This window comes from Numida meleagris, chromosome 6, assembly GCF_002078875.1.
Source record: "Numida meleagris isolate 19003 breed g44 Domestic line chromosome 6, NumMel1.0, whole genome shotgun sequence".
NCBI classification, from domain to species: domain Eukaryota; kingdom Metazoa; phylum Chordata; class Aves; order Galliformes; family Numididae; genus Numida; species Numida meleagris.
The window spans coordinates 26,523,061-26,538,354 of record NC_034414.1 but is presented as its reverse complement, the minus strand read 5'-3'; the positions used below and the strand labels follow the sequence as shown (position 1 = coordinate 26,538,354).

At 34.9% G+C, this 15,294-nt stretch overlaps 1 protein-coding gene across 1 annotated transcript in view; it reads left to right on the top strand.

Moving 5' to 3' along the window:
* UBR1 (ubiquitin protein ligase E3 component n-recognin 1) overlaps positions 1 to 15,294 on the top strand; it is a 60,484-nt gene that overhangs the window by 25,896 nt on the left and 19,294 nt on the right. Inside the window, exons 20-31 of the mRNA XM_021403426.1 lie at positions 688 to 751; positions 1,167 to 1,291; positions 1,750 to 1,802; positions 2,799 to 2,901; positions 3,355 to 3,403; positions 4,467 to 4,621; positions 5,501 to 5,600; positions 6,283 to 6,392; positions 8,094 to 8,183; positions 9,643 to 9,830; positions 11,568 to 11,773; positions 13,569 to 13,662. Of these exons, the coding sequence (XP_021259101.1) occupies positions 688 to 751; positions 1,167 to 1,291; positions 1,750 to 1,802; positions 2,799 to 2,901; positions 3,355 to 3,403; positions 4,467 to 4,621; positions 5,501 to 5,600; positions 6,283 to 6,392; positions 8,094 to 8,183; positions 9,643 to 9,830; positions 11,568 to 11,773; positions 13,569 to 13,662 (1,337 nt within the window). The remainder of the gene's footprint in view (positions 1 to 687; positions 752 to 1,166; positions 1,292 to 1,749; positions 1,803 to 2,798; positions 2,902 to 3,354; positions 3,404 to 4,466; positions 4,622 to 5,500; positions 5,601 to 6,282; positions 6,393 to 8,093; positions 8,184 to 9,642; positions 9,831 to 11,567; positions 11,774 to 13,568; positions 13,663 to 15,294) is intronic.

The following is a 15,294-nucleotide window of genomic DNA, read 5'->3' as shown; positions in this document are numbered from 1 at the left end:
TGGTCACCATCACAATTAAGTAGTGCTTCCTGATGTTCAGAAGGAAATGATTTTGTGTTCCCAGAAGAAGTTTTTACATTTGAAATGAGCAGACAGGTTTTGCTCTCTCAGGCACACGTAGTTCAAAGTGCTTTCCAGTAAACTAGGCAGTTCAGGAAATAGCAATACTGGCGTGGTGTAAGAGTGAACAAACAGAACAGTGACCATCCTATCTAGTATGTCCCTTCTCTGCATATGTTTGTTTAGCTTTTCATTTTTTTTGTGTTCCACAAAGAACAGGTAGAATGATTGCTTGTGCAAACTGATTTCCTTGTTACTAACTTAATTTCAGAGGTTGTCTACTAAAATACAGGAAAATTACTTATCTACAATATTTAGGATCTGTCTCTCTATTCTTGATGAAACTTCCTTGGATTGTTGTGCCGCTTCTTGAGACTTGACATTTTTATGTAACTCTTCCTTTGGGACGTGTTTTCATCTGTTATTTTTTTTTCCCATACGTGAAACCTGTGCTTCAGTTGCAGAATAATAGATGCACTGTAAGTGCAGACATTTCATTCAACTCATTATAATGGAGAGATCTTTTCACAAAACAGTGCTTCAGTGATGTAGTGCATCTGAGGGCTGAGCTGAATCTCATTTGATGGATTTTCGTATGACAAAAACTCATTTCTCTCATTCTTGTAGGATTTGATCAAACAATGTAACGTACTAATAGAAGAGATGTTACAGATTATCATCTATGTTGTGGGTAAGTTTTCTTTCTCTCTAGTATGACAGTGATGGATAACTACAGTTGGAAAGAACAAGCTTGATTTCCTTTTTTAAAACATAGATTATTTGGGAAGGATAGTAGAAAATGCTTTAAGTAGATGGTTCAGTAATTCAAGCATTTGTCAACTGAAAGCAATAGTTTTATATAATAAAACAGCTGATAAGCTTACTTCATAACTGGCAACAAGGTATATCATAAGAAGAAATTCAGCCCATTTTGTTAGGAAACTAGGCCAATAAAGATCTTGTCATCTTCTCTCACACTTGGTATAGTAGAAGTTTACATTCCCCAAATACTACGAAATCTCAGCAATAGCTTTACTTTGCAAAAGTCAGAATTGCTTTGTAACTGTCGTATTTGCCATTGTCTTCCTTTTGATCAAATCTGGTAGGAGAAAGATATGTGCCTGGTGTGAGTAATGTGTCAAAAGAGGATGTTACCATGAGAGAAATAATCCATCTGCTGTGTATTGAGCCCATGGCTCACAGTGCAATCACCAAATCCTTGCCTGAAAATGTGAGTCCTTGTTTGCTACTTTTTTAAAACTTAATTAAACTTCTCTATTTCTGTCATTCTCCTGTTGATCTTTCCTACAAACAACTTATTTACAAATTTAATACTCTGGAACCAGTAACAGATGATCCACATTCCCTATGTTTAGGGAGTAAAATTCTGTTTTTCCACTCTGTTGAGCTTAGGTAAAGCTACCTAAACTGCTCTGTTAAGGTAGATCTGTTATAAAATCTGATATAAAATCTGATTTATATGATGGGTGAAAGTATTTTCTAACTGTCTTCAGAAATGCTTTGTAACTTGTTAGTTATGGTTATCTACTTCCTGAGTAACAGGGGGCAAAATATATTAATGAATTATAGAATTGTTCTGAATTTTTATGTCTATTTTTGTTATACATACCATAATACTGAAGTTATTTGAATCATGATGTGCTTATGCCAAAATATTTTTTTAACCAGGAGAACAATGAAACTGGCTTGGAGAATGTAATTGATAAAGTAGCAACGTTTAAGTAAGTTCTTAACAATATTTTTTTATAATTAACTTGAAAATGAAATATATATCTGTGTCTTATTTGGGTAAAACAAGCTGCACTATACTCTGTTCAGCTAATATTTTGCTGTCCTGAACTACATACGTTTTCATATATGTTGAGGAAAGAAAAGTGTGTTGAATATCTGAAACTGCTGTTTCTTTCCTTCAGCCCCTCTCTTTCTGCAGACTCACTTTGAGGAGTCTTATGAGTTTAGTGATCTTAAGTGGGAAAATGTTCGAAAGATAATTTTATTTCAGAAAAAGCTGGGAACCATAACAACTTGTTGTATCTTTGATCACCTAATTGTTGCTTCAAATGTTATTTATTGGCTAACTTTCTGTAGCTTTCAGATGAGGGATACATTTTTGAAAATATGTATGCAGGAAAAAAAAGTTGCGGCAGTTAAGGAAAAACTAGTTCAAATGTCTGCTATATTTTTGTCGCAGAAATGTCTTGTTATTGTAATTGGTTTAGTGTACCTTATTTTTAGTTTCATGCTTGCTTATATTTAATCAGTGACAACTACAAGCGTACCTAGGAATTTTGCTGTGGGAATTGTGTGGAAGATTGAAAAAATGCTGTTTTGGCTCATACAGATGGGCAGTAGCTCTTTGCATTGCTTGTTTTGTACCTTGGTTAAAGTAGTAACGGATTTTATACAAAAACATCCAACGTCTGAAATTCTAAGCCATAGAGTTAAAATGAATTTACTTGACTTCCTAGTGTGGTGTAGATGATGGAGGCAGAAATATTTTAGTACTAGGTCAAATTTAGGGTAGTCAACAATCTTGAAAGTTAAAGGCTTTAAAACCATACCCAGTCTGTTCTTTATAAGTTAACAAAGTAACCATCACTGTTTCCTTTCTTAATAGCGTTTTCTCAGAAAACAAATCCTGTGACTGGTTTAATTACTCCCAAAGATATGCCAAACTTAAGTTACTAATATCTGTCATAAAATCCTTCCTTTTTAAGGAAACCAGGTGTGTCTGGCCATGGAGTTTATGAACTGAAGGATGAATGCTTGAAAGAATTCAATATGTTCTTTTATCATTATACTAAGACCCAGCATAGCAAGGTAGGCTAATAATGTAAGATTCATTCTCAAAGGTAAAAACTGTACATGCTTATCAACGGCTGAAGGATCTTGATGAATCAAAGGAATTAATGGAGTTTAAAGTAACTGATTCTGGAGAGAATGTATGCAGAACTTTAGAACTAAACTTGTAAAGAAGCTTACATTGATTATATGAATTGTTGCAGTATGGCTTGTGTTAGTTTTTCCCATGGTGACTATTGTATTAACTCTGTTAAAGCTAAGGACAGAATGTACTGAGAATTATCATTGAATTGGAAGAGAGCAAACATTCCTTTTTTAAAATCTTATTGAGGAAGAAAGTATATGTTATTTCTCAAATTTCTTACAAGAAAATAAAGTGCTAAATTAAGAGTCATTAAGCAGAATTCATACAAGATTCTCGTTACATGACCAAGTATTGACTATGTATCTTGCTACGTGACTTTTCTGTAGGCTGAACATACACAAAAGAAAAGAAGAAAACAAGAAAACAGAGATGAAGGTAAAAATTCAGAACTAATGTCTCAACAAATGGGATAATACAGTAGTGCTTGTAGTTGTGTGTAAAATGAGCTTTGATAGATGGTTTGTGACTTGCATTGGATAGCTGAGTTCACATTAAATGTGTTGTTACGTTAGTAATTGTAATTAATTGGCGCTTGCCTTTTTTTTTGTAATTTAGGAGTTTTGGAAATTTTAGTTGAACTTGCATGTAGGCAAATCAACATGGCATAGTACTAAACTGTTCAGTTTATCAGTGGGTCTTTTATGGTGAAGTAAATAGAAGTCAAAATTTATTTTTGTGAGTGATTTCTCTAACAGGGACTTGAGATGTAGTGCTGTCTAGAGAAATATAATGCAGGAACCAGTGCTTCTTATCTATTCTATAAGTAGCTAATCTTATATTTTATATATTAAAAATTCTTAAAATCTGCATATACGTCCAACAGCAGAACTACATGCTTCTGTTGTAACACAAGCATTATTTTTCCTTAGAATTTACTTTTTCCCATTCAAGTCATGAGCATTAATTGAGTTGATTTGAGGAAGACTTTGTAAACTATTAAGTAAACAATTTAATGAAATCAACTATTTCCTACTTCTATTAGATGCAGCGGGTGATTACTTTTCTCTTCCCATGTTTCTGTTCCAGTGAATTCCATAATCTTTGTAACATATCCTCTTACTTAACTGACAACTAGTTTAAAAAGAAAATTGTATCAGATGGAAAACGTCATTTATGTATCACCAACATACATCAAGTATAAGGGGCAGTGCAAAATATTGAAGACTTGCTTTTATAGATATACCTAAATACTTTGGATTGCTTGTTTAGCTTAGTTTGCATGTGTTTTATGTAAGAACTTCTTAAAAGTACTTAGTTTAGCTAAAGATAAGAGCTAAAGATAAAAGCATAAACATTTGCATTTGAGCATGTTTTTATTGATTGTATAGGTCCAGTTGTTCTTTTGCTGGTAGTAGTGTGCTTGCTCCCTCTACTTTTTGCTGCAATTGTTGAGATGCCAGTATGCATATGAATATATTTGCATACCTCGATTTCCTAGCATTGCCGCCTCCTCCTCCTCCGGACTTCTGTCCTGCGTTCAGTAACGTGGTGAGGATTCTAAACTGCGATGTTATGATGCACATACTGCGAACCATCCTTCAGAGAGCGGTAGAACTGGAAACCCACTTGTGGACCGAAGCTATGATTCAAATGGTAAGGTTAGCTTTGGTGGTCTTCCCATGACGTTTGCTGTGTTGTCTCTTAACAGCTTCTGATATGGTCAAAATGCGTGAAGATAAACTCTGAATGATAAGAAGGAATTTCATGATCTCCAGACCTGCTTTTGTAAATATAAATGAAGAAAATATTTATCTCTACCATAAAACAAAAACATAGAACAAAAATGTTAAACTACAGATGTTCTGTTTTGCTTCCCCACCTTCATAGCCTCCTCCCTGTGTTTCAGTATGTAGTTCTCCTTACCTCATCCATGTTGTGAAATAACCAACCTTTTGGTCACATTAAAGATGTTAGTTATGTCATCCTTTAAACTGTAGAATGCGAAGATAGAAATATCTTTGAGACACCAGTCACAAAATAATTTTGTATGCATTTATACATTTTATTTGACCATGGTTGACTTTATGCTTCAAAAAAAAAAATTGCTGAATCTGTTGAGATGCTCTTTTGTATTTATAAGTTCTGGACCTGAATTTATAGACTTGCTGAATTAATTTTATCAGTTAGAGTATGCATATATATATATTTTTTTACAAATTGCCTGCTAAGCTTTGGATTTTGGAAGTAATAAAATACTCGAAGGTTTCTGTATGTAAGTAAAATGATATGGTCCATATTTTACTAATGTAAAGTATGCGAAGTTAATTTTAGTGCAAGAGATGCAGGAAGATTAATTATATTGTACATTGATATTTGTCCTTTTGTGTACGATTTTCGCACTTTTTCTCGTTTCTGTGTTTTATCATGGGTAAAATAAGCGTGTAATAGAGCACTACATTAAACATTCTTATTTGACATACTACTTTTCCAGACCTCTAGTGATGAATAAGAAATAGCATTTTTGTCTTTTAGGTGCTTCATCTCCTTTCTTTAGGATTATTAGAAGAGAAGCAGCAGTTACAGAAGTCTCCAGAAGAAGAAGTAACGTTTGATTTTTATCACAAAGCAACAAGTATGTTTAATTTTCTTGGAAAGAGTAGAGCAAATTAGTGTAACTTAATTTTTATGAGGACAAGAACAACATCAGAAAAACCCAAACCTCATTTATGCATTTCTATGAGGGATGTAAAAGTAATAACTATTTCATAATGAAACTATTCTAACAAATAATTTAAAAACAAGAGGAAGATTTTTGTTATTTTTTTTGTCTGTCTTCTGAAAATGTGAAATAATTCTAAATGGAACGTGTTGCAAAAGAAATCTAATTGAAGAGAGTGTTCCCATTTCTGAAGTATTTTTTTTTAAGGCCAAAAAAGTTCTTAGGAGCCAAACTCTGGAGAAGAACATTAGTGGAACTATATTTTTATGACAGTATTAGCTTATACACAATGAGCTTCTAGCAAGCTGGTGTAAAATTCAAGGGATCCATTGATTCTCTTTGAAGCTGAAGGCAACTCTGTTTCTGTTTTTTGTCTCTGATTCTCTGCCCTTAGAAGTAGAACAAACTACTTATCTACAGTTGGGAAAGATTGTGCTACGTTTAGGTGAATAAACAGGGTCGACTTAAGACAGAACTATAACTAAAGCATTGTGTTCATAAATGTGTGCTATATAATAAGGCATTTCCGTGGCTGTAAGTATACGTAGCTTTTTCTCCCCTCTGACTGCATTCTTGTTTGCTTTCTTTCTTAAAGGAATGGGAAGCTCAGCCTTGAATGCTGTAAATGTATTAATGCTTCTGGAAAAATTAAAAAGGGTTCCTCAGTTGGAGGCACAGAAGGACACAGTCATTTGGATACTGCAGGTACACAGTGGGGACATAAGTATGATCTGATTGTAGTAATTTGGAAAAAGCTGTCCTGAAGGATGTTATGCTTTATATATATGTAACCCACTAAGTAGTGTTTGCAGTTCCAGTAATTTATTTAGAAGCTGAGAAATGTTGGAACATTTCTTGCTCATGTATGTATTTTATACATAAATCTTGTTCCTCGTGTTTCTGTTGTAAAATACATAGGTCACTCTGAAAGTAATGCTTCCTGTTTATTTCCATGGAAACTATATCAGATGCAAAGAGTGCAATAGCACTGCTTGATAGAGCGAATTCTCAACAGTCACTACCATTAGCTATGCATTTTTGCTGGTGATGAACAAGAGCCTGCATGCTGCACTTGTAATAATCTGCACCATTGGAGGCGACTTGCTGTCACCGCTGCTGAAACACACTACCCGCCACCTCACTGTACTTGCATCCACTGTTTTGCCACCATAAGTGTTCATCAAGCTTCAGTGAATGTCAATAGGTGCAATTTTTTTCTGCGTGGAGGAACTAAATTACAAACATTTGCTTCATAGGCACTTCCATGTCAGATGCCATTTTGTCAGACTGCCCCTCTGCTGTCATGTGTCGCAAAGAAGTAAATGTAACTGAATTTTGGTGGGAAGATTAAGCCTCTACTGCCAGCTCACCAGCAGCCACCTCTGATGTTGTGGGCCAGTGTTATAAAAGAGGAGGCAATACTTTTGGAGCAGCCCTCTTTAGTTGTAATTGAGCAAAGCTTATAAATTAGGAATGCATTTCAGAGACTGTTTGTATCAAGACTTCTGTCAGACTGATACAATGGCCGCATTGTACATTTGATATGGGGTATTTTTCCATCTATCTCATAGTTTTTTCCCAGTAAAAGGGATGGGAAAAGCCTCTAGAGCTGTGCCATCTTGCCCAATGTAGAAAAAGAGGCTGCGGCTTTTTTTAGCAGGAGTTCTGCTATCAAATCTTGGGCATCAGTGGCCTTTGGTTTAGGTGGCAAACACAGAATTCAAGTGCTCTGGGAGAGGAGTTAAAAAAGAGGACAAGAATCCAAAGTAAGGTTCCTAAGCTCTCCTTAGCTGCTGAAATTTGACTGCCCTGGTGTATACTTGTAGCGGGAAGTTTGAAAGGTTTTGAAGAAGTTGTTCTTCTAAAATTGTAAGGGCAGAGGTAAAAATGTACTTAGCGTATAATTTGCTTTTTAAATAATATGTAAATTGAGGGTATTTGAAAGTATCAAAATTTGAAGTTTCTTAGAGTGGACAGCTGGAAGAAGTAAAGTCTGATTATTTAAAATCAAGTCTTAAATATACATAAGCTGAAAAACTTTCTCTTCCACATGTTGGTTCTAGTGATTGCAGTCTGTTTCCATGGGTTATTCCATCTCTCTCCTTGAAGTAAGCTAGTAGTCTGCCCATTATTCTGATATACAGATGTCATTCTGATGGAAGGGCTTTAGCTGTTTAGAAATATTAGTGCTGGAGAATGAGTGGAAAACTTGGAATAAATCTACATTCCTTTATACTCGGAAGTATTCTTCAACTCCAGGGCTGTTTTTGTAATAGAAGAGCATGGCAGTTGATTTCATCCATTTGAAATCTGAATGAAACTAAATATCAAGAAGTTTGATCTTACGTATTTTGTAGCAACAGCCAAGTTGCATTTCATCTTTAACACGAAACACTCTCTTCCTAGATGTTTGACACAGTGAAAAGAATGAGAGAAAAATCTAGTTTGACAGCAGTAGTGGCTCCATCAGGCTCAGAAACTGCAAAAGGTGATGAGGTAATAATAATAATACTAATGAAGTTCAATAGGAACTTTAATGTTTTTAATTGTATTCTGAAAGAGGTACATAATTTTGTTACGCGAAAGTAATCATTTTAGGTATTAATTTCTAATAAAACCTACAAATGCCATTTAGATTCTAATTCTTGTATTCATTAAAAATATATGTGCTAAGCATGTCTCACTGAGTTAGCAGCTGTGTGTTTTTTGTTGTGCTTCGAGTTTAGTTAAGTGAGAGTATTCAAGGAAAGTAAAAGGAGAAGGGAATTCGCTTGTGTCCATTTTTGCTTTTATCTTTGTGGTTTGATCACCTTTTATTTTATCTGTGATAGTGTCTCCCCTGTCCAACTTTTAGGTGATTGCTCTGACTGTGCATCAGTGTCTACCCACTTCTCTCAGAGTAACTATTGAATCCAGTGATGACATGACGCAGTAGAGTGGAGTTTTTAAAGATTACTCCAGTCCTACAAGTTTCTTTTAACTGTAGGTGGCTGAATGGGAGAGTCTGGCAACTCTTAGTGTGCAAAGGCAGGCCAGTTTAATCTGACACATTCTGTTTGACAGTAACTTGCTGCTGAACAACTCTGTGGACAGTCATTGCATGCATAACTCTAAACTTAAATAGCATATGCTGTGTTTCTTTTTTGAGAAAGATTTAATGGGATAGCTGGTAAGGTAAAGGAACAAAATACAAGAAACTGTAAGAAACCAGTCAGTTAGTTCTGCTACTCAGAGAGCAGGTTTTTTTTCCAGTTTTCTTGAAAAGTAATGGCATCTTGAATGAAAACTGCACGTGATGTTAAATTTGAGCATAGAGTTGTTGAATAAGAGTTGAATTCCATATATCTTAATTATAGCTACCTGTGTTTTTGAATTCTACATTTTCAAGTTATGTAAATCCTTTGCTTATAGTTCTTGAAAACATGATAGATGAGGAAATACTGGAAGAGGAATAGTTGTCCAGTATACAGTAAAGAAGAATGGGGGGAACGTACAGTCCTCAGATGCATGAAGTTCTGCCACAAAAGTAGAGGAACAATCTGTTGACAGTGTCCTTCACAGACAGTTCAAGACAAAATTATCTTAAATTTCTCTAAGGGGCATATGGGATTCACAGTAGGGATGACACAAGTTTCACTTATGGTGGGAATAACAACACTACAGGCAGTGTTTGGTGTTTGCTAAAGTTTCCTGAGAATAGACTGTGTGGGCACTTAAATAAAATGGATCAGGTATTGATCCTGTTTTTCTGCTGGAGGTGGTACTGGTGACACCTTGCATATCTGTATTTCTTTTCTTCAGTGACTGTAGTCAACATTTTGACAGTAGCATTAACTTAAAAAAAAAAAAGTCACCCAAGTGATGTCAGTTAAGGAATTTGATGTCAGTACACATATGCAAAGGAATCTTCTCATTTTTTGATGTTCTCTTTGCTTGTGATTTCTTCTACTCTAAGACACAGAGCACTCAGGATAAAGAGAAAGCTGAGCGAAAGAGAAAAGCAGAAGCAGCTAGGTTGCATCGTCAGAAGATAATGGCTCAGATGTCTGCTTTGCAGAGGAATTTCATTGAAACCCACAAACTCCTTTATGAAAACACGTTGGAGGCACAGGGGAAAGAAGATGCTATAATGGAAGAGGAAAGGTAAGAAAAAGCAGATGTAGAGTTATGGCAGGGAAATGTTTATTACCTAAATTGGATTCTGCCATGAAAAAATCCTGAGAGTAGGGTCAAGGGGCAAAATGTCATCTCAGTCATCAAATCTGTTTCTCAAATTTCCCACCTGCAATGCTTGTTTATTCTGTTAAATAATTATATATATACTAGGTTACTCGATGCTGGAACAGTGGATTTACTTTATAGAGGAGCGTAAATTAAACTATAAGAGAAATATTTCTTCAGACGGTAAGTGATTATTATGTAACATCTGGAAAATATTGTTAGAGAGCTGCTTAGCTGACATCACTGTACTTCAGGAAATGACTGTCTACCTTGAATGAGAAATTAAATATCTAATCTGGAAAGATTTTGGAAGCCATTATATGTTATGGTTAAGTTGCAGTGAAGAAAATACGCTTCTTGTAGCTCTAGTTGCTACTATTTCTTTTCATTAGTTTTTAAATCTAATTCTATATTGGAGATCTTCAGTTTAAATTGATAGAAGGGAAAAAGGTACTTCAAGAGAATGAACTGCTAACTTGCAGACTAGATAAATCAGTTCTGTGTTACTTTGTAATTATATATACTGGAATAAATGCAGTTGAATTCATTTGCCCTCACTGAGGTCATACAAAACTCAGAAAAGATTTTTTTTTCCTCTTGTACTGCTTGAGATGACTTGGTGCATTATAAGCTTTTCTTTTTTCCTCTGTAGAGGTTTCAAACATATAAACACATTGTTGCTTGTATTGGACAAACCACTTAACTGTTATGATAAATCCTAACTTTAATGTATATTAACATTATACGTGACTTTTTTATCATCTTTGTAAGATCACAGGTTTACTGTCACCCGCTCTTTTTAGTTCTCATGCTGAATTTCTTTGATTTTTTTGTTATTAGAAAACTATTCTTAGAATGTTATATTTTTAAACAAATCAGTTGTAGTGGAAATGCTGCAGTAGTTGGCAAATAATTGGAACTGAAAGTCAGTTGCAGTCAAAAGGGGTCCTTGTTTTTCATGAGTGGTGGATAATGAGAGTAGTGTTGCTGCAGGTAAGTGAAAACAGCCAGGTGCAGAAATGTCTTAGCTTTATGCCATACACTTTTCATAAAGTGATTATACTTTGATAAGCAGGGTGATGCAATGAAGCTAATAACAGACAGACGCTTTTAAGATGATCAGTTAGTGGGTATTGGTTAAAAAAAAGCATAGCTTTATGAGTTTTGGTACGGCTTATTGTTTATGGGGAGAATAGTTTAAGAGTAGCTATGTTTAACAGTGATAGCAACAGCATAGTTCTGGACGTATGCATTGCTCCTGTTCTTCAGCAACCCGCTGCTCTTACACCAAAAATTGTGAGTTGTCTTAATTGAGATTGCACAAAACTATTTGGGAAAGCAGAGAGATCTACTGTATGTTTTTTTTAAGAATGAAAGATATGATTTTACTGTATCTGTACAATTAAAATAGATTTAATTCAATCTGTATTGCGTATAATTGCCTGAATGTCCTGCTGTCTGAACTGATTTCTTCCTGTTATTCAGTGTTAAGTGGCTTCCATTTTTCATGTTAAAAAAATACCAAATTTTACTGAAGATTCACGTGTTTCTTCATTGTTTAGCCATTGTTTGGTTTTGTAAAGCATTTAGGCATAAAACCAGAGTATGCCTTGAAGAAGAAAACACTTTTTTTAAAATCTGTTACCTATGTTATTTCAGCATGTCTTCAGCAATTGATTACTCCAGAATTGCTTTGGGTCCCAAACGAGGTCCATCCATTGCTGAGAAAGAAGTTCTGACCTGTATTCTTTGTCAGGAGGAGCAAGAAGTAAAGCTGGAAAGTGCTGCTATGGTATTATCTGCTTGTGTCCAGAAATCAACTGCCTTAACTCAGAACAGAAGCAGAATTCTTGAACTCTCAGGGGGTATGCAGTTTTCTCCTTTTAGAGTGCAAACAATTCTGTACCTCGAGCTATGTCCTTTGAACCTAATTAAACTGTTCAGTCCGATTGCTAAATGATCTACCTTTATTTAAAAAAAAGTGAAAAATTTTATACTGCTCTCAAGTCCATGCTTTAAAATTTAAATATGAGAAGTGTATGAAGATGTACATTTTTTTTCCCTTGAGAAATCAGAGAAAACAAATAAAGACTTGGTGGGAATGGTTACTTCAGAGGGGAAAGAAAGCAAGAATGTTAACAGTTCCTGTTTATTTAAGTACACCAGCAAACTCTCACAACATGGGAAAAATACATAAGCATTTTCAGAGTGCCAGTATGGTAATCATGGGAATTCTTTCATGTTCAGGAAGTGTTAACTTATATTAAAAAATGAAATAGAGAATTGCAAGCAGGGATTACATAACATCTTTCAAGGATGAATGTATAAGCAAAATACACAGGGGTAGAGCTGCATATTGGAATATTGGTAGCAAGAAACACGAAGACCAGGAAGCAATTTTTATAAATGTGTGGTTGATTTGTGGTCAGCTCATATGGCACAATGAACCTTATGTCTTTTTTCTTTGTAATGACACTACTGCCTAGAAAGTAGCTTTTCATTCTGTTTGTGCAGTCCACTATTCCTGTTTTAGTATAGAAGTGCAATCTCTTCAGTTTTTACATGTCAAATAGAATTGTTGAGGAAAGGGGAGTTTGGCATTGTTTCTTATTTGTCAAGCTTATTTTTGGGTATTATCCTATTCTATATCATGTTTGCTAACGTGTACCAAGTGATTTCACTTCAGGTGTTTTGTCTCTTTGTTTAGGTCAGTAACAAATACTGGCGAATACTAAGCTTGCAGCGGGCTCCTACAGATTCCCATTTGGCTGATTTTTCTTTTTAGCAACAGACTACTGATAATAACGATTTTGAGCCTGCTGTAAGGAGTTCTTATCTAGAGCGTGTCCTAATTGCATCATTTTTTTTGTCTCCTGTCTTTTCTGGTACTCTGAAGTACGCATTAAATCCTGTGCTCTTGTGTTCAGATACGCTTACAAGCTTTCTGCAGTGTGGTGTTGCGCCACTGAAATAATCAGGAAACTAATTTTCTTTCCTAAAGCTATTTCTGGATTTTATTTGTAGAATTTACTCTTTACAGCGTAGTTCTCTACAGCTCATCAGTTGTGCTTTTTTAAAGTTGGTCAAATTCAGGTGTATTGGTTCAAAATCATGGAAGTACACCCAATTAGATTTAGAGATCTGCCATTGTTGAGCTCAGTATTATTTAGGTATTTTTAAGTGGAAGGTTGAACCTCAGTTTGAGTTTCTATGCAGCACAAAGACATCAGTATGTTGTCATTAAGATGTTGCTCTAAAGATTTTGGCAGATTCAGTTAAAAGATAGCCTTGCCTTTGTTATTTGCTGATGCTGTTTATGTTACTGGTTTGAAAGCAGAGTGAATTAATTGAAGAAATGCATCATCTAAGGACTAGGAAGGTGTTTGTTTAGAACCAAACAAACCCCATTTTTAACCAGTTGACTATTGCTTTGGGATTTTCTTTCTCTTGCCAACTCGTGGAAAGCCTTCAGTAGTTTGTGGACTCTGGCTTGTGATGATTTTTTTAGAATATTGATCTGAAAATGCTCGTGAAATCAAGCAAACTGTGGAAAAGGAAAATCTAGTGTCTTATATATGCAGTTGTTCATTTCTGCTCATTGATTAAAGATTACGTTGCTGTTTTTTAAATATTTTTTATTTCTGCTGTGTTTTTTTATAGATACAGTAGATCCTCTGTTCATGCATCCTGACTTACCATGTGGAACCCACACAGGAAGCTGTGGCCACGTGATGCATGCAGCCTGCTGGCAGAAGTAAGGATATGTCATGGCAGTTTTTCATGTTAATTTATTTTCTGAAAAAAACTAAATGCATACTGAAAACACAGTATAGTAAGTGGATATTGAATTGAAAACTATCTGCTTGTCTAAAAATGAAATATAGCACAAAATTCTTCAACCGTTGAGAAAAAGCATCATCAAAAGGTTTCAGTTGCCTTCTATGACCCAGAGAAGAATCTCCAGGGAGATAAGATAAAACCAATGGGGTAAAAATAGTCAAGAATAAGAAACTTCATCTAGTAGATTTTATTTTTCTCAGTTCAATGAGAACCAGTAGGAATCTTCTAGATGGATGTTCTACAATAGTCCTTAAGCATGTGAAGACTGTTACCTGCTCAGTGCTCAAAGGTAGAAGCTGATTAATCCCAGTGAACCCAGGAGAAAACCTGGCATTTAGACTAGAATACAAATAGTTTAACCTTTGAATGTCGATTACTCCCTACCACATTGAACAAACTTAATAAAAAGTAGGACAGAAGAATTGATACATTGGTTGAAAAATATAATGGGTGTTTATTGTTTGAGGGAGCCAGGGATTTACACCAAAGGTGCTGGATTAGAATACAGTCGGAAATATTAATAGACAAAGTTGCTCATTTTCTAGATTATAGCCATCCTGTTTGGCTTTAGCTACACGTGTAGGATCACAGAGATTGAAGCTAACATTCTCTGCGTTTTCAGTCCATATAGGGTCAGTAATTCTAAACAAGATAGATTCTGTGAAATAATACTAGAACTTCAATCCCAATGAGGTGTTATCAACAGATAGAGTTGGGTCATGCAAATACAAGTTATTTTTTGTTGTCAAATGATGTAAATATTGTCTTGATGCTTGTGCAATTTTACTTTAAAAAGCCTGACTAACTTCTGGTGTTTATCATTTATTTTTCTATACGTATATTTTTATTTAGAAAAAAAATACTACAAGAAAGATAGGTGCACACACTTAAAATGATACAGTAGTATGTTCCTTGAGTATAATACATCTGCTCTTGGCAGATTGATCCACATCTACGTAGATCTAAGTAGTACAACACTGGAGCTCAGTTCCCTTGCTCTTTTTAAGAAAAGATGGCTTGCTGTATGGGTAAATGGGATTAAAATGGACAACAGGCTCTTCTCATACGGGATGGCACAGAAGGTTTGAGTATAGTCTTTTACTTACTATGTAACAGACATCCTAACTTACTAATATTCCTCCAAATTTTGCCTGCCACCTTTCTAGAGTATCTGTGCAGCCTAAAAATACTGCACAGTACTCTAAAACAGTACAGGTTCAAAAGAATGTAATATCTTCGTAGTTGATATGTATGAGGAAGAGGAGTTTATTGCTATAACAGTTGTTTAAATTTGGGAGACCATAGATCTATGTTTTTTGTTGATTTTAACAGATTGCTTTCATAAATACTCTGTAATCATTGGGACCTCTGTCAATCACTCCCGCACACAACCTTTTTCTTATTAGATAAATTATATTTTTTAATCTTAAGATATTATACTTCAAAATAATAACTAGCTGTTACCTTAGTGTGAAAGTTAAATAATTTCATATCTCTTTTAAAGATCCTACATGTACAGTCTGAGTATTAGTACTAAATTTACTTG